Source organism: Sminthopsis crassicaudata, chromosome 1 (assembly GCF_048593235.1).
Source record: "Sminthopsis crassicaudata isolate SCR6 chromosome 1, ASM4859323v1, whole genome shotgun sequence".
NCBI lineage: Eukaryota > Metazoa > Chordata > Mammalia > Dasyuromorphia > Dasyuridae > Sminthopsis > Sminthopsis crassicaudata.
This window is the reverse complement of record NC_133617.1, coordinates 531945376-531972742: the sequence shown is the minus strand read 5'-3', so window position 1 is coordinate 531972742 and position 27367 is coordinate 531945376. Positions and strand designations below refer to the sequence as shown.

Genomic DNA, 27367 nt, shown 5'->3' with positions numbered 1-27367 from the left:
TAAAAATATATGGCAATTTGTCAAGCTTCAGTCAATTACCTAAAATTGGTCATTTCAGGAGGTAATAAGAGCTTCTTCCATTTCTGTAGCACTTGAAGATTTAGAAAGCCTTGTACTTAAAAATACTGTGTTTAAAAAAAAATATTTTCTTCAGGTTACAAAGAGCTTTTAGCCAAGTCACTGTTAATATTTGGTCTTGGAGGCAATAATAGAAGCACTAGAGTTTATTCCCTTGAGTAGACCTACTTGAAGAAAGTCATTTTGGCCTTAAGTGAAGGATGGATTAGAATGGAAAGAGATGAGGTAGGGAGATCAGTGGGAGAGAGGTGAACACCTCAACTTGGGTGGCAACAAATAGAGTAGAGTATGATGTAGAAATCACAAGATTGGGCAGTTGGACATTTGAGTGAGGAGCTGAGTTTGGAATAGGAGTGTCTGGGAGGACAGTCGTGCGCTTGTTAGTTATACTAAAGTTCAAAAGAACTGGGAAATGTGAGGCAATAGATGGTTTTCTTTTAACATGATGAGTGTGAAATATTTGCAGAACATCCAGTAGAAGGTACAAAAGTCAGTTAGTGATATGTCTTTAGTATAGGAAAGGAATGAACTGGAAGTGGAAATTTTAGATTGACAAGAGAAGAACATAGAGTTGTAGGGGAGAGTTATTACAGTAAGAGAAATGGGAGAGGTCAGATATGCAGGAACTGAAGCAGAAAGCAGCATTTTCATGAAAACTAGAGGAGTTGTGAGTCTCTCGGAAGATTGCATTTCCAAAGATTTTAGCTGAAAGATGAGCAAGAAATATTTTGAGAGTGTCTATCTTGGATGCTGGGAACAAAAGAGAGTTTTTAAGATGGGGGAGATGTTTGCAGGTAGGAAGGAAACAATCAGTAAATAGGAAGAGATGAAATTGATGGGAAAAGACAGGGGAGGAGATAAAAAGTACATATATGGGGATTTGCCTTGGTAAGGAGTTGCCCTGTCCCTTCATAATTTCCTCCTTCACTCATCTAAGCCTGGAATTAAGGGGAGGTTGAAGTGAAGGTTTTTGAGTGATGATGTGAGGTAAAAAGTTGAGCTCTTTGGCGCCTCTTCTTGCTGTTATTGTGTACAATGTATACAGGGTTCTGCTTGTTTCACTCAGCATCAGTTCATGTAAATTTTCCAGGCTTTTCTAAAATTGGCTTGTTCATCAATTTTTTATAGAAATTAATATTCCATTCCATTCATATACCACAGCTTGCTCAGCTATTTCTTAATTGATGGACATCCACTCATTTTCCATTTCTTTGCTACCACAAAAAGAATTGCTACAAATGTTTTTGCATATGTGGATACTTTTCCCTCCTTTATAATTTCCTTGGGATACAGATGCAGTAATGGCACTTTTGGGGTCAAAGAGTATGCACAGTTTTATAGCCTTTTGGGGCATAGTTCCAGATTGCTCTCCAGAATGGTTGGATTGTTTCACAACTCCACCAACAATGCATTAGTATTCTATTTTTCCCACATCACCTCCAACATTTATCATTATTTTTTCCTGTTTTGGTACCTTTTCTTATATCATTGCTTATTTTGGGGGGGGAGTAAAGTTAGGGTAAACTCTAGGCTTTTTTTGTTTGTTTGTTTTTTAATAAGCTGCCATATATGGATATAAAAGGTCAAGGAGAGAAAAGAAACTTTATGTCTTGAGATAGCAGAAAGCCTTTTTCAGTTGAAATAATGAACAAGGACCCTAAACCCTATTTTGGGGGGGCTGTGTTGGTTTATGTAGCCATTATGTTCATGATTAAGTTGTATTGGCATTTAGAGATTAAAATCTGGAGAAAAAAAATTTGCACACTAAAATGTCAAGAAGCCTCCAACAGAGAGTAAAACTTCTGGATAAATAAGTTTCATTCAGAACATTTTTGTCCCCCAAAGGCTCTTTTCTCTTTTCCCTCACTTTCCTGGATTCAGTTATCATCCCCATGCAGATGATTCTAACCTTCTACTGACCTCTGGTCTTGTACCTCCAACTACCTATTGGCTCTGTCGAATTCCACATATCCAAAGTTGCTCATTATCTTTTCCTTTAACAATCCTTTTTCTTCATGACTTCCCTATCATTGTCAAGGCCACTACCATCTTCCCACTTACCAGTTATTAATATTACTGCAAACAGATTTTTTTTTAATTAAGTGTTTAATGATATAGTAATGGGAGAGTGAAAGACTGGAGAAATGTAAAAGCCATGACTTGAGGGGTGGGGTAGGGGAAAAGAAAAGAATCTATATCTAGAACTGAGTGAGCAGTATTTCAATTGCTAGTAAAATTCTGTTACAAATATTTAAAGGAATGCTAGTGAGTATTTACCCAAAGGAGCTTGTTTAGATTCATTAAAAAATAAGCTACATCAGAATAACCTTATTATATTTTTAAAAATTCAGTTACTAAATAAGTAGTTAATTCAGGGGAATATTATAGATCAGTGGTGTCAAATTCAAATAGAAATGGGAGAAATTAGTCAAAATAAACATCGCCATGGGCCTCCTATTTACTTTGGAAACTGCATATTAATATTGTCAGTTTTGTGTTTTAATTTATTTTGTTAAATTTTTTTCAACTACACTTTAATCTACTCAACACTATACTTGGAAGTGTTGTGCACTTAGTATTTGATACCTCTGCTGGAGATAGAGTTTACATAGATTTTTGACGAAGCACTTTAATCTCATACTGTTCTTGAGAAAAAAAGAGATGGAGAATGATCCACAAATAATAATACAATTAATTGAATTTTGAACTGGTTTACACAATTCTTGAGAAGCCACTAATTGTTCAATTGTCAGTTTGATAGGAGGTGTTCAAGCAGAGTGTTTGGGGGGGGTTGTACTAGGCCTGGATTATGTTTGGCATTTTCATCCATGACTTGGATCAAAAGCATAAATGCCAGATTGGGCACATTTACAGAATGGAATCCCTAGGAGAGGATAGCTAAGACATAGAATATTGGTCAGGATCCAGGAAAAATCCAGGGCATTGGGATGAATTTAATGTTATAAAATTAAATAAAGCTAAATATCTTACTATTTTGGATACATTAAGAAAGTAAAAAACAAACCAACTTTATAGATATAAAATGGAAGCTTTTTTGCCTTGAAAAGATTAGCTGTTTTTAGATGAGAAAGGCTTTGGTTCCAGGATTAAGAATGTGATAATCCATTTTTACTGTGGACTATTCAATAATACATCTGGAATACTGTGTTCATTTTTGGTGCCATAATTTTAGAATAACATTGATAATCTGGAAAGAATTTAGAGCAGGATGAGTAGGATGATAAAGACTATTGTGAGGATTGTCTTGTGAGGATTGATGAAAAGAATTGGGGTTGTTTAGCCTAGAGAATAAAACACCCAGAGATATGATAGTTATTCTCAGTTATTTGAAGGACTGTACATGTGGCAGAGGGATTAGATTTGGTTCTATTTGGCTTCAGAGAGTAGGCTAGGATCAATGAAGTCAAACATTAGACTGGATATTGGGGAAAAGTTTTCTAACAAGTCAAGCTAACTAAAAGTATAATAAAATAGGTTCCTCTTTATTGGAGATCTTTGATCAGAGGCATTCTTGTTTGATCTGTTATAGTAGAGATCTCTTTGGGGCTTGTGGGGTTGCCTTGTTTGGCCTAGATGGTTGCTAAAGGAATTTGAACTGAAAAGGGAAGAGGAGAGATATTTAAATTGTTTCTATAGTTCTGTTAAAAGCCAGATAGGCTAGAAGGCAGGTGTTATAACATAGCTGATACTCTAATCACTAATTTTTTCCCCCTAATTTGAAATTTTAATTTGAAAATACATATTTAGTATAATAAAATACATTCTGACTCTACAGGCAGAGGAATTAGCTTAAAATTTTACCTTAGTTGAATACCTGTGAGACCTTGAGCAAGTCACTTACCTTAATCATTTTCAATTTTTTTTTTCCTCTGTAAAACAAGTAACTCTTGAGTTCCAGCATTGACCTCTGACCAGCACTAGGTCTACAATTTCATAATGCTTTAACTTCATATTTATTTTTTAACCTTAGGTGAGAATCCTCCTTTTTCAGAACCTGAAACACTTAATATAAAACAATGTTTTATGCTCCCTCTACTGGTTCTGAATGGAAATTCATCTTATTATTATTATTATTATTTTTTTTTTTTTAAGAGTTTTATCCCAATTTATATCACTATACATTATGGATAGAGTGCTGGCCTTGCAGTCAGTTAAATCTGAATTCAAATTTTGCTTTCTACATTTAGTAATAACTTTGTGACTCTAGTTAAGTCACTTCCTCATATTGTTTTTCTACAAAATGGAGATGATAATACCTATAACTTTTCTGACAGATTCATAATAAGGAATAAATGATGTTAATTTATGGAGAGCATTTTGAAAAGAAGGTACCAAATAAATATCAGTTTATGTGATTTTTGTCATTTTAAATCACTGTCTCATCTTCTTATCTAGATTTATCTTAATTTAAGATAGGCAAGTGGAATTGTTATTTAGGTGTGAAAATTGCCTTTGATTGAACACTGGATTTGGAGTTAGGAAGACTAGCATACATTTCTGGTCTCAGACACTTAGTAGCTGTGGTGATCCTTAACTTTTGTCTGTTTCAGTTCTTCTGTCTGTAAAATGAAGATAGTAGCAATTACCTCATGTGGTAACAGTAAAAGACAAATGATATAAAATACATAAAGTATTTTGTAAATCTTAAATATCTATATAAATGCTAGCTATTACTGCTATTGTTTTTGTTATTTGATTTTCCTAAGTAATGATTTGATTAATCAAATATCTAATTTCTGTAACTATTACTAAATCTATCAGAATCATCTTCTTGAATTGGATTTAATTGCACATATGAGTATCTTATTGTTAGTCTATGTTTTCTATTTTACCAACTCATAAAGAAACAGCTTTGACTTCACTGGATTTTCCAAATTCTATCTAATATGTTTATGTTGTTACTATGATGTGGAAAAAATAAAACCAATATTCTTTTGTTCAACATATACACGAAAAAATATTACAACAAACTCCCAGACCCAGACTTATGCCAGCAGTCTTGAGAATTAAAAGGAAATGAATGTGTTGAAAATATAAATTAAACAAAATATCAATATATGAAAGAGGTCTTTGTCTAATATCAGAAAAAAAAAAAAAGAAACAGATCAAGGCATAAATGCATGACCAAAGTAGGGTGAACACCCTAATTTTCACAAGGACTTAGAACTGAATTCTGTCTTGTTTAAAGAACACTGAATTTGGGGTCTATAAAATTGATTTTCCCCCCAAAAGAGAAAGACTCCAAATTTAATGAGACAAATATGGTTCTGATATCAGACCTGTAATAAAGTCAAGAAGAAGAACTATGGGCCAATTTTTCCACTGAAAATCGATTTGAAAAGTTGTAAATAAATTCCTAGTAAATACACTATGGGAATATATACAAAATTCATGCATACCAGAAATGGAAGTCTTAGTCAACATTAAGGAACAATTTAATTTTTGTAGGGAATTCCTGTTTAGGAATGTCCCTCCACAAATGCCTAGAGGCAATTTTACTGCAACATATAGTCTTAGAAAGCTTCTTGGTACTTTGGAAAGGTAGGTGAATTTTTCATGGCCACATTTATATCAGAGATAGGTATTGAACCTAGGTTTTCCCAACCAGGCCAGCCCTCTGACCAGTATACCATATTATTTCTCAGAAGAAAATGAGTAGGATAATTAACATAATTATATATTTTAATTGCTTATATGATTACTTAATCATATAAGCAATTAAAATATATAATTATGTTAATAAATGGAAAAATTCCTTTGAAAAGTACATCCCTATTATATTTTTAAACTCAAATCATAGATACAAAAGGACCCTCTTTTCACATGATCAAAAGTATGTATCTAAAAATCAAGATTTATCATTATTAACAATGAATTAAAAAAAAAAAGATTTCCTGGCAAAAGCAAATATATAAGAAGAGTTACTTTTTAAATTTCTCCACTGTTCTTTTATATAATCATTCAACACAACAAAAAACATTTCTTAAAGGTCTAGAAATGATAGTTACCATATGAAAAGGAGTTACTAAATTTAAAAACATAGGCAAAATAAAATAGTTATCTTTGTGATGATTTATAAAAAACAAATCCCAGAGAATCATGGGAAAAATTAATTAATAATTAATGTTTCAGTAATTCCATAAAATCATAATATTTCTATCTAGTATGAATAGAATAGAAACTAGGAGGAAACAAATTCCTTTAAAAAAAAAAACCCTGAAATTTATAAAGTATCTAGTTGTTAGCCTTCTGAGATTAATTTAGGACATATAAATACAATATATTGCTTATGATTAGGCCAGATAACTATAATAAAATTGATAATGTTGTTTAAATTAGCTTATGGATTTTCTTCTAATAAAAATTACAAGGGGAAACTTTATAGAATTATACAATCCATTTCAATTCATCAAGAATTTTTTAAACCCTTCACTATATGTATGGTTCTATACTGTCTGGGAAATAAAGACCTTCATTGACATTGAGGAACTTATCTTCTGAGGACATGATAGGAAATATAACATATATGCAAGTAAATGCAAATAAATTTAAAAAAAATAACAAAAGCAATTTCAAGAGGAAGAAAGGACCCATATTAGTGGGTCAGGAAAGATTTTGTGTACAAGGTAACTCTTGACCTGTTTTTTAATGTTTGCTATTTATTCAGGTTAAAATAATTGAGGGTATACCTTATATTAATCAGATTGATAGTGATGACAAAAATAGAACACTCACAGTTATTGGAAGAAGTATTGAAGGACAGACAAGCTAATATCCTCTTGGTTTACCTATGGTTCACCATTTAAAAAAAATATCATTTCCCCTAGTTACATGTAAAATGATTTTTAATATTAATTACAATTTTTTTTAGTTCCAAATTCTCTACCTTCCTTCCTCATTGTGAAGGCAAGCAGTTTGATATATTATACTTAAGCTCAGTCATTCTGAAAAAGTTTGTTATTATGTTTTAAAAAATCACTAAATGATTTATCCTTTGACTTTGTGATTTAACTACTATTAAGCTTGGACCTTAATGAGGTCAAGGACAAAGGCAAAGGACCAGTATCTATAAGAATATTAATAATTAATAATAATATCACTTTTTTGTTGTAGCAAAGAGCTAGAAACAAAAGTCTCCATCTGTTGGGGAATGGTTGAACAAACTGTACTATTGTGGATGCAATGGAATTTTATTCCAACATAAGATATGAATAATATGACAGATTGAGAGAAAGTGGAGAGACTTGAATGAATTCATGCAGAATGAGGTTAGTAGAACTGGGAGAACAGTTTGGCAGTTACTATAACAATAACGTGATGGGAATCATCTCTGAAAGACCTCAGAACTCTGACTAAACTGCAATCAATCATACCTACAAAAGACTGAGGATGAATCATACCTTCCATCCGTTAGTAGAAAAGCAATAAACTAGAAGTTCCAGAATGAGATATGCCTTCTTAGACATGGCTAATGGGTTGATCTATTCTGACTGACTGTATATTTATTAGAATAAACAGATTTATTTCAGGGTGGGAAGGTTTAGATAGTGCTAGACACAGAAGAAAAAAAGAAAATTTTATGAATATTGTATTCATTGAAATTATTTTTTTAAATTATTAAACCAGCTTAAGTGCTTATATTGATTTTTAGGATTAAGTTTTGGATAAAATATTAATTTTATTTTTTAGTAATTCCATGGTACAGAGATGAGAAAGGAGTGAATTCTAGAATTATAGAACCATTTGTTCAAAGGCACCCAACTGGGGAATTGAATGTCATGTATATGCAATAATTATACAATTTGGCTGAAATAGAGAGTATGTTAAAGAAAATAATATGAGATAAGATTGGAAATGTTATTGGAAACCAGATCCTAGAAACCTTTAATTAATAACAATTCATCAAGAGAAAATAAAAACAGTTCTGCAATATTAAGAGAAATGATAATAATAATAGTGTCAATAAAACCTCAAAGTCCAATATATCATCCATATTGTGAGAGAAGTTTTAATGCCAGAATAAGGCTATGTTAGTCAGGGTAATGTATCACAGGGATTTTTTTATATCATGAGACTGCTATGGCAGCTGTTAATACCAAGCACGAATCCTGAAATGCTTGCCAGTTAGACACTGCACTCAAATTAGGTTAGCATTCTGATCAGTGACACCTATGAATCTAAAATGTAGATGGGATGGCGGAGAGATATTGACTAGTTTTCCTGAAAACTGTTGATGATCTGTTTGACAAAGTGGGTAGTAAAAAATTATGTTCCTTCATGTACCAGAAGTGAGCAAAGGACATCAGAACAAATCAGAAATAACAGTAACCCACAAGCTAGAAGAGCTTCATTGTGGATGATATTGACCAGTAACCTGGTAAACCAGGAGTGCACAATAAGATAAATAAGCTGAAGTGCATAAAAAGATAAATAAACTGAAGGCAAGAGCTTCACATGGCTTTTTTGTCAATAGTAACTTCAGCTTCAAACCACATTGTAAGGTATTGCTGACCCAGTACAAGGCAATTATAAAACATAATTTGATAATTGTATCTGAGTTAGTAGAAATGAGAGATTAATTAAGTCAAAGAGCTACAGAAATCAGAGCAGGGAAAGTTGAAAACTTTGAGGTCATTGAAAAATTTTACTTAAATCAAGCATCATAAATTATATCTAACAACTATATAGATAGCAAAAATAGTATTGAGATCTTAAACAGTTTTGAAAACTTGATTAGCATAATTAGATTGGAATTATGAAATTATTACTTTTTGAGTTTAATTCTATGAATCCATTTGTTAGATCAATTACACTGAAATAGTAACTTTAATAATTTGGTATATACCATAACCGTTGAGTTCTTCTCTCATACCATTTGGCCTAAATTATGTAAACATTTGAACTCCACTGAAAAAGTAACAAATTAAGAATAAGAGAATCATGATAATACTTCATCTCAAAACTATATTATAAAACAATAATCATCAAAATTCTTTGGTACTGGTAAAAAAAATTGAATTAGTTCAGTTGAAATAGGTCTGAAAAATCATAAGACATAGTGGTCCTGTATTCAATAAACCCAGGAAGGTGGGGCTTATATTCTTTATTTAACAAAAATTGTTGGAAGAAACTAGGAAAACATTTGTCAGTAATTGTTTATGCCAGAGTTTCACTATATACAGCATAAGTGTATCTAAATATCAAAAAGTTATAGTGCATCTTTAAAAACTGGGGAAAATAGAGGAAATTCCATGAGTAGGCAGAGAATTTTTAATATAAATTTTATGAAAAACCAAATTGGCAAATCCAGTAAAATAAAAATTTTAAAGCTTTCTATGATTAAAATCAGTTCAGGAAAAAAATATTAAGAGAAGTCATATGGAGGGAAAATTTGCAGGAAATATTTTAAAATGTTTCATTTTTTAAAAATCTTGAGACTTGATTTAAAATATCTGTTTTGATTATCATTCCCCAATATTAATCTTAGATTATGAATAAAGTTTCCAAAACTCCTGTAAATTTTCCTCAATCTTGTGGAAATGATATTAATCACCAAAGAAAAATGCAAATTAAAACAATTTTTAGATTTCTCCTTATACATAGAAAATTAGCAAAAATCTCAAAGACAAAATATTGTTGGGTGAGCTGTAGAAAGGCAGGCACACAGATAGAATTCAGCGACATTTATATAAAATAATATCACAACATGTTTGCATATTTGTCAAATAAATAAATAGTATTGAGATGGTTCAGTGACAGAAGGTAAGGAAGAACTTGAGTAACAAAGAACAAGCCCTTATAGATGTTTCAGATGTCTTGTTCAAACAGAAATTAACAGGTTCTCTGGATTGTAGATGTGGTTTCTCCTGGTGAGAGACATTGAGTGGAGGACTCTTGACAAGTTGTAATTTACATGTTATTCCAGTTCTTGGGTGGCATGTAGTTTGTTTATATTTGCATTTAAAAAAAATTTGATGCAGAGAGAAATCCTATTATGAAGGCATGTCTTTATTTCTCAAGTATTATTTCTTGCAATATTTTAGGGAACATGCTTATATAAAAAATGTACTAGAATATTTTTTACATCTCCTACATTTTTGGGTGTAGGAAAATATTTCTGGAACATGCAAGAAATTAATATAGTTTAAATAGGTGTGTGTGGGGAACTTTAAATAAAGGGACATCTATCTAATGGAAAGAAGTTGCAGCTGGAGAGAAAATCAGTCAAGCTAGCCCTTGATTGTCAGTGATAATAGGTGCCAGAGACAGTATGGAAAGTGAAATTCAAAAATATCCCCAAACCTGATTTAGCCAATATTTATAAATTCTTTAATTCCTTAATCATCTCCCAGAGCTAGTAGATTATAGGGATATTAGATTGCCTTATCTTCCATTAGTTCTAATTGACCTTAAGCAAAGTGTACTTTACATTTTATGCCTAAATGGGACATTGTATAATTCTCTCCAAGTAACTGATTAGTCTGCCTGTTATTTATCTCTTAATTTACAAATGTTCTTTTTATCTAAAACATTTTCTTTTTGACTTTTCTGAATTTGACATTGATTATCTTCTCTTCCTAGATAACATATTTGTTTCTTGATGCTTTTTTTTCCCTTTCTTTTTTTGATGTCCTGCTTTCTTGGTTCTGTTTTGTATTTGACTACTCTTTTTGCTGGATCTTCATCAATGTCTCAATCTGTCTCTTACCTTCTAACAGTGGGTGTACCACAGTCCTCTATACTGAACACAATATCTTTTTTCTTCATGAGCTCATTAGCTTTCATAGATCTATTCTTTGTAAATGATACTCCCTAGTCTTTTTCCTGATTGATTCCTACAATATTGTGAACATCTGGACCATTTCCTTTGTCTCCATCCATAGTCAGTGCTGACCAATCCCTAACATTGGGCAATAAGCCCCAGAGCTGTAGTGGTAGTGATAGGTTCCCTTTTCACATCCCAAGGGATCTGCTGCATCCCAGTCCGTGCTGTCAGCATCTCTGTGGCAGTCAAGTAGTTCAATATTAGAAACAAAATCATCAGTAACAATGACACTAAAAAAGTTACATTGCCATCTATTGTACTCCATGGATCATTAGTTAATTTTAGACTTTTAACTGAAACTACTTTCTTTTCCCATTAGGGGGCGAGTTCTTTGATAGCAGAGACTGTATTTTCTATTTGTATTTCTAGAATTTAATAGTGTTTTCCATATAGTTAAAAATTAATATTGTTCATTCAATCACTTATTATGAACTGCCTATAGGGTATTTCAAATTCACATATTAAACAATATTTTTAAATCAAAACTTTTTATCTTTTCATGCAAACCTAACTTGTTTCCTAGGTTCTCTATTTCTTTAAACATCACTACCATATATCAAGTCGTTTAGGTTCAAAATCTTAAATATCTTTACTCTCCTTTTATTTACTTTTTCTTCCAGGACAATCATCTTTTAAGTTCTACTACAATGTTTCTGGCATCTGCCCCTTTTCATGATTATCACTCTTGTCTGGCTGTCATAACCTTTCCCTTGTCTATTGCCCATAGCCATTTAGTTGGTTTTCTTGTTTCCAAGCTCTCCTCGCTCATTTGTCTTCCATGAAATTCACAGTGATATTTCTAGATGAATTATATTTATTCAAAACCTTCATTGACTCCTTTTGCTTTTAGGATAAAACATAAAACTGCTAGGCATTCAAAGCCTTTCAGTATGTTGCTCCAGTGTACTTTCTGTGCTTTTTACATATTGCACTGGCACTCCATAGTTAATCTCATATGATAACATAGTACAGGAAAAAAGGCTAAAGTTTAGGTAAGACTTTTAGCATTATTCCCAGATTTAATTGATCTGCATATTTAAAACAAGATATTTTATTGTACTTTTATAATAAATTCCAGGATGTTATTTTGCATTTTAACTAAAGGTATCCTCTTGAAGACTTTGTTCTAAAGTTATTTAGTTTTATTATTGTTTCTTAGAAAAATACACTGGTTAATTAATACTTGTATACTTTTAAAAATAAGTGCCCAGAAAAATGTGTTTAATACAGTACTTACATAACTTTGAGTGAACTGCCAAACTTGGGGATTTTAGTTTTATAGTTATGGTATTTTTTGCAAGTTAAAAAACTTGAGTATATCAACAGATTGATAAATTTAAGAGCATGCAGTTGTAGTTCACCATTTTTATACTGTATTTTGGATTATTCATATCATTGCTTACTCTCAGGAAATGTCCTCTAAGATAGTTTACTAAAATAATAAAGTTTCAGAAACATTAAACCTACTTCTAGCTTTTGATTCTGATTGTAGTTTAACTGATAATTCCTCTACCCTCTTTTTTTTTTTTTTTTTTTTTTTTTTTTTGACTTGTAAAGTTTGTCAAAATTGGGGGAAAAAGTTTTTCTAGATGGCTTTTTTTTTTTTTTTTTTTTTTTTTTTTCTTTTTGGCAAGAAAATAGTGAAGTCTGTTATATTTCTGAGGAACTCACAGAATAGATTTGTTGAATATGTATTTAGGTGTAAAAAAAGAATCTCTTCTCCCTTTCCAGAATTTGTAGAGTAGACTTTTTTGAGGTTTCTATACACATTTGGTTTACATATAATTGGACTTAAAACAGGAAAGGTGAATTAAAGATCAGACATAATAAGCATGCTAGGAGAAGCAAATTCCAGTTGCAAAACTTACTTATCCTTTCATTTTCCTGGTATCAATTAAGAAGATAAAGGTAAGTACGGCAAAATTCTTCTGGTTTTTGTATTGATTACCCAGTTTTGTACGCTAAAGATCTAATTTGAGTTCATTTGTGATTTTTATTACAACAGTAAATGTCCATGTATTTAATAAATATAAAATTACATTTTTGTCTATAAAATGAAAGGTTGTTTTTTTGATCTTTATAAGCATTAAAAAATAGTATTTATAAAATCATCCCATGTCTCATGCTACATTGTTAAGGGAATGAGTATGCATTTATATTATCCATATTAAGCCTTTAACAAAGGACACTACAGTCATAAGTTTATTTACCTTAATTCATTAATCTAATTTGGAAATCCCAGAGAGCTGGACCTGGAGTCAGAAAACTGGAGTTCATATCCTAATCTTTCTAGCTACTGATTGACTATATGACCCTGTAAAAGACTAATTGGAAGCAAAGTACTTGGTCATATTTTAAAATGTTATGAATTACAATTATTAGTAAAGAATTCTTAAAACACACTTTCATTTCCTGGAGAGCTTTGAAAAGTAGAACAAACCTTTCTTTTATTTATTTATTCTTTATGTTTAACAACCTTTTCTCAGACCTTTGCATCAGACCTTAACTTTGGCTGTTTTATTTTGAAAGTTTATTTATAGTAAGGAGCATACTGAATTTGGAATCAGTGGACCTCAGTTCCAATCTTGGCTTTGCTAATTCCTCCCTGAGTCATCTTGGGGAAATTACTTAGTCTCCTGAGTCTCAGTTTCCTTTATCTACAGAAAGAAGGGATCAGCCTGGTTGCTATTCTAATAACTCTTCTATCACCGATTCCTTAAATCCTTTGATGGTTTTGTAAAACTACATGTTGTTCTTAGAAAAGTGACCCTAGCTTAGTTTGTCCTATCTCATTAGTTTGCTAGACAGTTCCATCCCACTTTTTCTTAAGTCTGTTCTGTTCTCTACCCACTTATCACATTGTGGGAACTTGGTGTCCACAAGATTACTTTGAGAGAAATCACAATGTAACCATTATGTGCAGGAGAAACTGGGAGTTGTGCTGCTTTTCTCCTCAGCTTCAGGAGCCTCACAGATTTGTGCTTGTCTTTTTTGCAGGATCCCAATAGGAGTAGCCATACAAATAGCAGCAGCACCAGTGGTAACAGTTTCTCAAAACCTCACAAGTTATCAAAGGAGCACAAGGAAAAACCTCCTAAGGACTCAAGAGAACATAAAAGTGCCTTCAAAGAACCTTCCAGGGAACATAACAAATCTTCCAAAGAATCCTCTAAGAAACCCAAAGAAAACAAACCACTAAAAGAAGAAAAAATAGTTCCTAAGATGGCCTTCAAGGAACCTAAACCCATGTCAAAAGAGCCAAAACATGAAAGCAGCTTACTTACCATCACAGGGGGGCAACAGCAAGACAAAAAAGCCCCCAGTAAAAGGCCCCCTGTTTCAGAGTCTGAGGACCTTGCAGCCAAAAAAAGGAAAAAAAGCAGCTCGGAGGCTTTGTTTAAAAGTTTTTCTAGTGCCCCACCACTGATACTTACTTGTTCGGCTGAGAAAAAACCTACAAGAGATAAATCTCATGTCAAGATGGGAAAGGTAAAAATGGAAGGTGATACATCAGAGAAGAAGAAATCAACTTTACCCCCCTTTGATGATATTGTGGATCCCAATGACTCTGACATGGAGGAAAACATGTCCTCTAAATCTGAAGTGAGTATTGTGCTTTTGTTTTCATTTTCCCCTTTGGTTTTCAGTCTTAAGTTTTTCTTTTACATAGCTTTACAGTTTGGGGGCTGGGGGAGGAGAAAATGAATAAATCAGTAACATAGATAGAACAGACATAGTTCAGGAAAAGTAATGAAGAAAAATTAAGTTGCTAGTGCGTCTGTAGCATTTCATATGTCTTATTTTGTGATTCATATTGTCCAGGCAAAGCTGTATGTCCTAGCATGATAATAGGTCATCAGAACAATAATTGAAATTATTATCCGCTCATTAGTGCTTCCTTCCCCTCATCCCTTTCTTCCCCTCCTCACCAATTGTTAAACCTTCAATTTACTTTTTATTATTTTCTAATGCTAGTAGATTTTAAAAGGTAAAAAGAATCTAAGAGTAATTCAGGTTAATAAAGAAGAAAAAGCAGAATGAGGTAAGCTCTTAATCTTTTGTCAATACTATGAAAAGGTAATTGTAATTTTATTATCTATTCAGTTAATCTAATCTATTTTTGTTAAGGGTAATAACTTCTACTTGTATTCTTTTATTAATAGGAGGATTCTGTTTGTTCCTTGAATATTCCTATGTTAAAAAAATCCCTTTTCTGAAGGAAAGAATATAATGTTCTTTGTTTTGGGGATTTAGAATCATAAAATTTTAGAGGTAGATGGAAATTTAAAGGTTATTTGATCCTATTCTGATTAACTTTGACTGGAATGCATGCTGTAACAGGGAATTACCTATCTAACAGTACCAACTAATTTTGAATCCATAGGTCTCAAGGAGATTAATTTTGATCTACTAGTTAATTTGGAAGACCAGTGATAATAAAATGACAGTGAATGCATAGGAAGTGCTGCCTCTTTGTATTTGTCCAGTAATTTTCTACAGTTTGAATTTTGTCTTTCTATTCCTAAGTCTAGCAAAATGCCTTGGACAAAATAAGCTATTAAGAAATTTTCTTTGAATTGAATTAACATTTCCTTTAGAGGTACATAGCAGAGAACAGAGTGCATTATTGCTTATATCTCCTCTCCATGTGATAGATGTCAGTATTTTACCCAGTGAAATAGTGGTAAAGGTAGGAGTGTAGTGGTGACTTCCATGCTTTCCTTCTCATAACTTGCAGATTGGAATGCTGGCAAAGGAATTAGAGTTGGCTATACCAACACTGTCCATTCCTCTCTTGGTGATTAGTATTTTTAAATCTCTGAGGGAAAACCTCAGCATGCATGTGCTTGTTCACAAATACATTTCGGCTTAAGGATTTTAAGAAACTACAACAATCAATCTGCTACAGAGTCTGGTTTTTGAGACCCTTGTTTGAAGTCATAGTATTGGGAGTTGAAAAGAAACTTGAAGATTCTTTAGTCAGATCTCCTATTTCCAGATGAGGAAACTTTGAGGGCCTGAGGAGTTAATTGATTTGGCTTAAGTTACATGAGCGAATAAATTTAAAGGGCAGTCAAGAGTAGAATTTGTCTCTAGAATCATAAATCTAGTGTGTTCTACACCATGTTATTCTAGAGAATTTCATTTCAGAAACATTTACCTACCTTGTGTTATGCCTAAACTACTTTCAAATTAGTTACTAAAACATCTATTCTCATTCCATCCAAGTGCAGATCCCTGCAATGTTTTTTAATAGCTTAAAAAAAGCAATGTTTGAAGATGCCTTTATAATAACACCATTGTACATTTTTTCTAATCAAATATTATTTTAAAAAAGTAATGAAAATTCATTGTCAAGCGACTTATCAGTTTCTTACACATACCATTTTTACTTTTTAAAATTGAAATAAGGTTTTTTTTTTTTTTTTAAGTTTCTCTACTCATTTGATAAGTTTGTGGTTTCTTGTAGTTTAAAATCAGAGTATTTCTCATTAAAAAAATCACATACCTAAGAGCAGTTTATTCAAAGTACCAGACAATTTGGGTGCTATGAATAAATTATAGCTACTATTTAGTTGTATTTTGAATATTTGATATTGTATCACTTTATCCTTTGTTTAGAGATGATGAAAATAATAGCATATGTAGTACTTTGAAGTATGCAAGGTACTTTTCAAATTTTGTCATTTGAGTGTCACAGCAAACCCTGTGAACCATGTGCTACTATTTCCTTGCTTTAGAGATGAGAGAAGTTAATTGACTTATCTAGGATCACTCAGCGAAAGAAATCTTCCTGACTTCAATATTTTCCCCACTACGCCACCTATCTTCTAGAACATACTTTTAAATTTTGCTCATATAATAATGCAACTTGGTGGTCTGGGCTTATTAAATTGTTGCAATAATTCATTTAATAACCCATTTCTTAAATCCTTATTGTATAGAAAGGATTGCATGAGTACTAGGAGAAATACAAAGATCATTAAAATGCTATTTTCTGTCCTAATGAATTTTAAAATCTAGCAGAAGTGATGAAACACCATACTATTTAGCAGGATATGTAGCATAATAATTATAGTCTTGAAATAAAAAAGATAAATTTAAAAAGTACTTTGAGAGGTTGAATTAAGCAAAAGTTACTTCTGTCCAATGTTGATTATATATAGTTTTTTCTTCATTTATGTGTGGGACAGCTATGACCAAATTTAAAAAAGACTCCCAAGGTAGAAAAGCAAAAAAAAGGATTTATTACAGTCTTGAGCAACTCCCAACAGACAAGGTGTCACTTAAAGAAGTACAAAGCACAAACTTTAAAACACAAGATTATGTAAGAGACCCTAATGTAGAACTCTTCCACTCTCTTTTACTGGCCCTTCTTCCTATTGGCTGGGACTGCCACTCTGTCTACCCCGGAGACAAAGAATACTAGTCACTAACATACTCTTTTCTGTATTAGGTTCTTAAATGCTAATGGAAGAGTTAGGGACAGATGTACTGGAGGGAAATGTAAGTTTATCTAAAATAATTGAACACCTGCAAATTTTACTTATAGCTCAACTTGTTATTGCAGAATCTCAAGTTACAATTAGGGTATAGGTTGAGACCATATTCTTATGAGAGGTCTTCCCTCAGTTCATCCTTTTCAATTATATTGCATTGTTTATCAAAAGTATTTGAACTTAATGTATTTGGATGGTACTTGATAATTTATTTTCATGCTTTCCTGCTTTCCAAGATTGCGGTAGGCTGCATGCTTGCCAAGTGTTCCAGTGAACTTCCATTATTAGCACTACTGAGTATTATCCTTAAATCTGCTATCATAATCAGTCTTCCAAGGATTATAGATATAGAATGTGAAAGATCTTGGAAGTTAAGGAGTCCAACCCCTTCATTCTGTTGAAAAGAAAACTAAGGCACTGCGGTTTAATGACTTACTTAGGGTCACATAGTTAAATGTCTGAGGTTTGGGGATTTGAACTCCTTTTTTGATTCCAAATTCTATGCTTTCCATTTTCTAATGCTTCATATTGTATCTCATTTCTTTTTTTACCTATAGTATTCTCTCAATGATGTATGATTTTTAAAGCGAGTCTCTCTTATATTATTTTCTGCAAGATAAAGCAGTCCCTTGAAAAATAGCATGGAATCAGTTGTTTACTAATTCTACATAATATGTGGTAAGATTTAAAAATTATGCTTGACAGATTGTAATAGCCATAAATGTAGTAAGGGGAAATAGAAGAGTTCTTTTTAATATATATTCAGCTCATGACTAGAAGTATATTCTCTAGGTTTTCTCATTTTGTAGTTATAAACACAGAAACATTTATCTGTTAGTATAATATATAGCTAATTGGGTTCTTGGGTTCTTTATTTTTGTGGTTATTAATTTGTATAATGTAAATACAAGGATCATAATAAATGATAGGGATAAATGATAGGGAATTTGAAGTCAAGATATCATAAGATCATAATAAATTTAGAACTGGGAGGAGTTTTTTCATATCATCTACCCCAGCCTTTTATTTTACAGTTGTGGCAACTGTGAGGCCCAGGGAGGCAAATTCCAGTTCTACCACTTATCAAGATCTACTATATTATTATGATCATGGCAAGTTGATTAATTTTTCTGGGCCTTGGTTTCCTCACTTATAATATAAGGTAGTTGGACTAGATGGCCTCTGAATTTACTTCCAGCTCCAAATCTGTGATCATCCATGTGGGTTGTGTAGCATAGCAACTAAAATAATTCGGAATGAGTTTCTGCCCTGAGGAAATGCAGGCTTGAGCTATTGAGAAGGGAAGGGTCCTTCTTTTATTCATTTGTTCTAGGAAGCAACTGTGAACCAACTTGGCAGACTGATTGGACTTTGACTGAATGTTTATTTTTAGCCAGTTTCAGGTATAAGAGGCAGAAATCCTGGATGAAGTGGGGTAGTTTTAAGAGAACTGGGAAGGGCTGGGCTAAGTAACCCAATTAACCAAAGTATTCCTGAATTAATCACTTCTAAAATGTCTATATGCTATATGTTACAGGTCAGCAGAATTGTTGCATTATTTAAGACATTCACTTTAAAAGCAGGTTTTAAGGGAAAATATCGAAGGGATTTTAAAAAAATTAGTAATAAAGACTATAGTAATTATTCCTGTCATTTTCCTCTCTTGAGATAAAAGGTGTGTGCTTTTACTTATACACACAGAGGCACACATACATTTAAGAATATAAATGTAAAGAGAAAGGAAATTTATATTTTTCTAATTTCTAAGTGTTGTTGGGCATTTTCTCAGAAATCTCTATTAGTATGAATTCCTTATAATAACATAGTTATTTTCAAAATAATTTTAAAAACAAAAATGGTTAAGTTGACTTGTTTCTCATGTATTTGGATTTAACATTTTCTTGAATTTAAAACTTTTCAAGGCAAGAATTACTTGGAGCAGATGGCATTTTGCCCTGAATTTTGTTTTAAGGAGGTGTGTGATTCTTTTTAATGATATGCTTATGTTATGTTATAGAACAGGAAAAATTCTGGACAAAAGGATCCTTAAATCTTAAAAGGAAATTCTGATTCAGATTTCTTCAATTTTAAGCTACCTTCTTTTTGGAAAAGAAAAAGTTTTTTTAGGTGAATTGATTACTGTTTAGGCTGTTGGAGTTTAGTAATGAATTACGTGCCATCCATATTAGTCATTTTTAAAAACCTTTCTGTTTATCCCACAAATAAGGGAGAAGAGTCATAGATTTAAGGGATAGAGTTTTTGACCTAAAATGAAGGGACTAGAGGGCATCTTTTGTTATTTAAAACAATTGTTTATTAAAGTGACTTTCCTCTCCCCTTTTAAAAATTTAACTTTTTAATAATCGCCAAAAGGATATGATTATGTATTTATAGATCTATGCTATTTAAAAGAGGGAAAACTTATAAATAGATAGCTTTGGAATTATCCTTTCTTTGCTTGTAAACTTTGCTGCCCTAATGCAACATGATGCTTGGGTGGTCCTTTAGATCTTTGAATATCAGTAAAAACTTCACATTTTATGATTGTAGGTTGTATCCATTACTTTAAAACATAAAGAACAATGAAAAAAACCCAAGTGTTGAAAACTTTTCTATCCTTCCTGGGTCTCTAACATTTTTCCCTTGTACAGCAAGCAATTTGAAATACTCCAGATTTTTATTTTCAAGAGAGTTTATGAGCTTTAAGGAAGCTTTGATTTTTTTGAGAGGGCAAGTTTTGGTATCTTAGAAATGAAGAATGAATAGAGCTATTTTAATGAATTTGCTTTTCTTTACCTGTTTTTTACAGGCATATTTAATGAAAACTCAATTCTTACACAAAAATTAAAGTTAGCAGATTAAAATGTCCCTATTAACTCCTCTTTTTGGATTAAATTTAATAAAATATCAAGTCTATGGAACAATTTTAATCATTTCTTGTTTTGAGTTAATTAGCATTATATTGTTAGGTAATATAGCTAGAGGAGGAGAATGAGCTTTACTTTGGTGGCTCCATGTTTTTCAGGGGTGTGATAGTAACTGAGGTACAGCGTAAGTACTGCAAGCCACCTAAGTTGCAGCTTAAAAAAAAAATCCCAAAACCCTACCTCCTTTTTTGTGTTTGTCTTATTTCCTCTCTCCCTCCCCCACTCTGTTCATTACCCTGTTTAAAATGTCTGGAACTGGTAGTAAATATCCTGCTGTTGAAGCTTCGACCTTAGGTTTTTATTTGATGGAAGGTTGTCACAATCAGAGAAGAAGGTCTTTATTGTATTTTCAAAGTGGCTTTTTAATGACTTGTTCCTTTAGCGAATGCAAGGGTTGTAAAATCTGAAAGTATGGTAAGTATGCAGTTTGTAGAGGCCATCCATTATAGTGCTTTGCAGGCTCTCCTGTGGTACTTTTCATTCTGGCTGCCTTCGAACTAGGGGGAGAAAATACCTTTGGGGCTAAAGTGCCTTCTGTGTATATTCAGAGCACTGAGAAAGATAATTTTAGATTTTTGAAGGCTTTTGACCCCTTTGGATCATAAATATTCTACCTGTTTGCTGAATTTATTTTTACTCTTAAGTGTCTGTCTTTGTCTACCACGGTTTCCTTCATTTGCTTTAGTCTTAATAGAGTAATGCCGAAATTTCTTTCTTTTTGTTTCATATTGTACTCTGTAATATTTTGCTTCTAAATTGTTCCCAAGCTATCCCTTTGTATGAGAGAAGGTCCAGAGCATAATAATGGGTTACATTTGAGTAATATTATATGGTTTAAAAATTTATCTATTATTTATTTTGATCCTCACAAAAACCCTGTGAAAGAAGTATTTCAAAATTTGATTATTTTATTTTATAGAGAAGGAAAGAGGATTAAGTGACTTACATAAACCCATATAGGGAGTAGGGGTGAAAGAAAATTTCTATTTCATCTTTCTGATTCTTTAATTCTCTTTCTGCTTGAGATCTAACCTGTTGAGATAATAATGATTTCTAAAATTTAGCTGTTTGAGTGTCTCTGTGATTGTGTGTGTGTGTGTGTGTGTGTGTGTGTGTGTGTGTGTGTGTGTGTGTGTGTGTGTGATATATCTCCAAAAGCTGAATTAACTAATTTGGGGCAATAAGCTACTAATTAGGGCATGGGTGGAGAGAGACAGAGAGATACAGATAAGCAAAGTCAAAGATATGATATAATCTTTTATTTGAAAAACCACTGCAAGAATACTTTACATGTGAGATGCCTTTTTTTAGATAGAGCTTTTAAGATGGATTTCTGCAAAATAAATCTGATTTTCATGTTTAATTCTTATTAAAATTACAAAGACACAGTCTAGATTTTACTCTTGTAACCTTTAGTTTTCTGTTTTAGCCATTTATTAGGTGAATATTATTGTGTTTTAACCTTGAGAAAACTACTTTATCATTGAAGAATTTTATAATACAATAACAGTACTATGCAGTACTGTTTCTCATTGGAATTTTGATAGTGAAACATCCTTGATTGATTTCTTTGTTGCAAATGTGGTACAAGTTTAATTTGCTAAATTTGTCCTGTTCTTGAAAAAATTATTTTGTAGTTGCTCCCACAACTTTGGTTACCTCCTTTATTGTCTGGGTATTATTTATCTCTGCTAAGCAAAGCTGATCCTTAATAATGTAATTTTTAAACCATGCTACAATATTACAAAGTACATTTTTAGCTTGAATATTTCTCTAGTTAGAGAAAACAAGATAGTTCTGTCAGTTCTATAAGATAATTTCACTTATTTAGATGTGCCTATAAATACCAGATTTTGCTATATTTGGTAACTGTGTTACTTTTCAGAGGTATCGTAAAAATGAAATTATAATGGAGAGTAAGATGGTAATCAATCCTTTCAGTTTCTTTATAAATCTTTTAATACCAGATTGAGAAATAACATCAGATTCTGTAAAGAACTATGTAGTTCGAGGTAGTCTGTGTAGACTTCATGCACCATCAGATATTTTTCTCATTGTACAAGTTAGGACAAAAATTGATATGCCAACATTATTCCTTCTGTGTAATATTCAGAAGTGAAATTATAGTTATACCAGCGATCATGCTGTTGAGCTTCTAAATTACTTCCTATGTATACAGTGTTAACTAGATAGAGGTAGATGCAGGGATAGTGGAAAGGAAATCTGTTCCTCCACAGAGAGAAAAAAAAAGGATTTTCTTAATGAATAAGTCTTGAAGAAGACTTCCTCCTTGTAGAAATTGAAGCTCCTGTTCTAGCCTGTATTATAGTATTGTAATTTTATTTGTGTATTTTTTTGGGGAGGGGGACCTAAAAGTTCCGATCCAGAAAACTAAATTTTTTTCCCTGTAACATAAAGATTTAGAGCCTTACCTGAGGCATTAAAAGTTAAATTGATTTGACCAAGATCACATAGCTCCTAAATATTAAGTATCAAAGGTCAAATCCAAGTCCCTGTTTGGTGTGTTTGCCATTAAACCATGTTGCAATTTGTGTCTAGTAGAATTTCTGGTTTTGTCTCTTTGGATCTTCAGAAAACAAAAATTTTACAGTTAATTTTAAAAATTCATATTTATTGCCCCTTGCAGGGGCAATCTCTCTGTCCCATTTTTTGGCGGCTCTTGCATCTATTGTTGTTTAATAGTGATCAGTCACTTTCTAACTAAATCTAGTTTGAGTATTTAAAAAAAAAATCCTTCAGAGCTTCCCAAGTTTCCTTTTGCCTCTGCTCTCTGTTCACTTGAATAATTTTAGCTATAAGACTCTCATGTAAAACTTTTTTAACCTTCAGTTATTTTTCATTTTCTTAGATGCCTTCTCATATTAATCTAAAATCATAAGTACATTAGCCTTACTGAAAATGTACTAAAGAGAGCATGAAAATAAAATTTAAAGGTAATTCCCAAAATTCCCATTAACTAGCATCCTTGTACATATACACCAAACCTTTTTAAAAGCTGGTGACTCTCTCTTTTAGAAGTCCTCATAGGTTAGTAGAAGAACCACAAAAAGAATGTTTAGAAGATGAGGAATATGAGAAAATGAAATGAATAAGGCAAAAATGAGATAATTCACAACATTAATAGAGCATTTTCAATGTTAAAAAAGTCACAGACGTGGAAAGAACTTTAGGCATCTATATCTCATTACAGATGAGGAACTGAGAGCCGGAGAGGTAAATCTCACACCTAATTCATAGGAGAACCAGAACAGAAGGCCTAGGTCTCTAGAATCTGAGTCTTTCTATTATAATGAGCTTCCTCCCAGGATTTAGACTCGGAGAATCTATTTTGGACCCCTTCCAAAAACTTAGTTATGGAAGTACTAAGAGGACCTCATTATATAATATATAATTATGTATGAAGTGGTCTTATAGCAAGGATGTAGAGAAGAATATAGTAGGAATTACACCTATTATTATTGTATTATTATGTAAATTTTTAATAGTTACATCGTGTTCTAAGACAGACTATTTTGCCTTTTCAATTGCATCACTATGATAACTAGACTACTTTCCTCAGATCTGTTATTCCTAGATAGTGTTTTGTGGAAACTTGGAACTGTCTTTTCACAAAAAGGCTTATAAGTGTTTCTCAAAAATGAAAAATTGGGATGTGTGGCGGTATATGTATGTGCATATGTTTGTAACTTGTGTTTGTGCAGAATTTTTGCTTACAAAGCTATGTGTTGAAGGGCATTTATTTATTTGTGGTTGATTTCATTTTTCATTCAGCCTATCCCTATTTTTAAGTCCTAGTGGAGTTTTTCAAATACTTTGTCTTGGAGAAGTATTTATTGTGTGTGACAACCTATATCATCAGAATTGGTGTGATATATTTTAAATGCTATGAAATATTGATTTTATACAAAAATCTTTTTGTTTTTGTCCTTCTTTCCCTTTATCTCTGAGTAGTTTCACATAGAAGGCAGTTGTACTAAGAATATTGAAATAATAAGATCTTTGACCTTTACAAAATTTTAGAAGATGAATTTTTTTGGTATGAATTGTGTTTTCTATACCAGTAGAAAACACATGCTCTAAAATCTTTACCAAAGCAGTTGACTCTTAATTAAAAAAAAAAAAACACAAAACAACAAACAAAAAAAACAAGCAAACCATGAAAGTCATTTACTAGTACTCTTTGTTTCCTATATTAAAACCATATCCCAGATTCATATTTTCCATGAAAAGCAAAGGTTAGTTGGAGAGCATGGAGGTGAAAATGACCTGTCACATCTCTCACATCCTTGCTCTGGTAAGTCACCAATCTTCTTAGACCCTACAGACTTAGGTTTTAGCACATGTTGTCATTTGTTTGGCCTTTTCCTCCTTAGAAATTTACAAGGGCAAAATGTTCTTTTCTCCAGAATCAGAGACCAAATTTGGAAACCACAAACTTCTGAGAGTTATATAATACTAATGATTCATTGAGTTGGAAACTTTTTTTTTTTTTTAAGTCATTGTTATATGCTATTAAATTTTTTTGGACAGAATTTCATTCCTAGTCTTTTTAGCCCCTTGCACAGAACACTGATATTTAGACAACAAATAATGGTAGCCAGCCCCAAATTGAGATAGCGTTTCAAATGACCTCTCTTGAGCAGCTGACATCACAAATCAAATAATTTATAATTATAAAATATATATATATATATATACATGTATATATATAATGCATGTTGTATCATATATAAATTATAATTTATAATAATAAGTTTTTATGCAGTGAGAATGGTACCAGAATTCAACACATAGCAAATTAATTTAGATACTAACTTTGCCATCTACATCCTAGTAGAGCAGTTTATAGGCAAATTATTGACCATCATGAGTTTCACTATTTCAATTAAAAATTAAGGGCATTGAATTAGATCATTAGAATTAGATCTTTCTTAAAAAAAAATTGATCATATGATCATATGATTTTATAAGCTTCCAAAACTATATGACAAATAGTTTCTTTCTCCCTAAACACTTAACTATGACACTGGCTACATTCTCTGTGTCGCCTTAGTGCCTTTCCCTATTTGATGCATTTCTATAGTGAAACAGAAGATTACACCCAGAAGATGTTGTAAAGGTAGGCAGGTGGAACAGTGGTGGAGCTGGAGCCAGGAATATTTAAGTCCAATATGAGTTTACATATGTAGTGTTTGTATAATCTTGCACAAGTCCCTTATCCTCTCTGTCAGTTTCCTTAGTTCTAGAATAGGGTTAGTAATAATATCTACCTCCTGTGAATTGTGAATATCAAATATAATAACATTCATAAAGCTCTTAGCATCCTACCTGATAAACAATAGACATTTGATCAATTCTTTTTCCTCTTAAAAGAGATTAAATAGAATGATAGACTCTCAGCATTGAAAGGAATGTTCATAATCATTTATTTCAGATCATCCATTAAACAGAAAATACATATGTTTTGTTTATCCCCTTTACCTTGACATTTCTCTTGGAAGTTGCCAAACTTTATAATATAGGTGACTATATATTTTTTCCAAATAAATTAAAGAGAGTGGGGAAAAGAAACCATACACGTTAACAATGTAGGCCATTTAAATGGTATTAATTTAGTTTATTACCATAAACATCTTAAGTGTTAAAAGTGGAAAAAAGTACTTATGTGATTGATCACTATCATTACAGTGCAGCTTTTCTACATTTTTTAATTATTTTTCCTCAAACCTTCAAAGGGTCTTCCACCAACCACTCTATCAGCTTAGAATCTTGATATAGTACACACACACACACACACACACACACACACATGGAATAAAACTAGTGTTTTCATAACATTGTACAATAAAAAAAAAAATTTTACAATGAAATTGAGGCCATTCATCAAGAACTCTTTCCCATCTTATCCTTAGCTTATATGACAGAGATACCTTCTGCATTATCTCCTCCCTTTGTCAGGTGCAATGCAAACTCCTCTACATTCACAAGTGATCCCATTCCAGTCTGTCTTCTCAAGCACATCTTTCCCTTTATCATTTGTCTGCTCTCATCTATCTTCAACTTTTCCCTGCCTAGAAATATACTCTTGTCTTCCCATCTTCAAAAATTCTCCCTTGATCTGTTTACCTATTTCTCCTTTCCCTGTTGGGACCAAATTTTTGAGAAAGCTGTGAACTCCTTAAAAGTAGGAATTTTTTGCCTTTAAAAAAAAAATCCTCAATGTTTCCCAGGGTCTAGCACATATTTTATAAATTCTTATTGATTGGTTGTGAAAAACACAAAATAAATACATTCCATACCCACTTCTCAGTACATATTTTGATAGATACTTGATCTCATAGCTTTGGATGTTCTTTCCACTGAATATATATAATAAAACATTCTCATGCTTTCCTGTCTTGTTCAATTCTCAACTGTGTCTTTTTGTAAACGATCCGTCTCCCAAAAAATAGAGGTCCTACTTTGGCTCTTAGTAATTTGAGGATACTAATGAAACAATCATTCTGCCTCTCTTGTTACTCACTCCTGATATATGACTAAACTTGTCTTTGATTATGAGATCATAGATTTAGACCTTGAAAGTCAATTTAGAAAAGTTAATGCCTCTTTTCTCTACTTTAAAAGATGAGAAAAGGTGAAGAGATATTATATAGCTTTTCCGGAGTCAAAAGATAACCCATGAAAAAGATTTGAACCTATTTCCTCTCAAAGTTGGATCCATAATTAGTTCTCCTTACACTCTACTTGTTGATACTCTTATTCTCAGCAAGTTTTTGTTGCTAACTTCATCTTCTTTTCTTTTTTTTTTTTCTTTTTCTTTTTCTTTTCTTTTCTTTTTTTTTTTTTTTTTTTTTTTTTTTGCTGAGGCAATTGGAATTAAGCGACTTGCTCAGGGTCATACAGGTAGGATGTGTTAAATGTCTGAGGTCAGATTTGAACTCAGGTTCTCCTGAGTTCAAAAGTCCTTATAGCTTATTTATATAAACTCTGTTTAT

General features: G+C 32.1%; 1 protein-coding gene across 8 annotated transcripts in view; it reads left to right on the top strand.

The window, feature by feature from the left end:
* Positions 1 to 27367, top strand: part of MLLT3 (MLLT3 super elongation complex subunit) — a 268850-nt gene that overhangs the window by 179089 nt on the left and 62394 nt on the right. For all 8 annotated transcript variants that reach the window (XM_074281852.1, XM_074281853.1, XM_074281854.1 and 5 more), the window contains one exon: positions 13922 to 14527. In XM_074281852.1, the coding sequence (XP_074137953.1) occupies positions 13922 to 14527 (606 nt within the window). The remainder of the gene's footprint in view (positions 1 to 13921; positions 14528 to 27367) is intronic.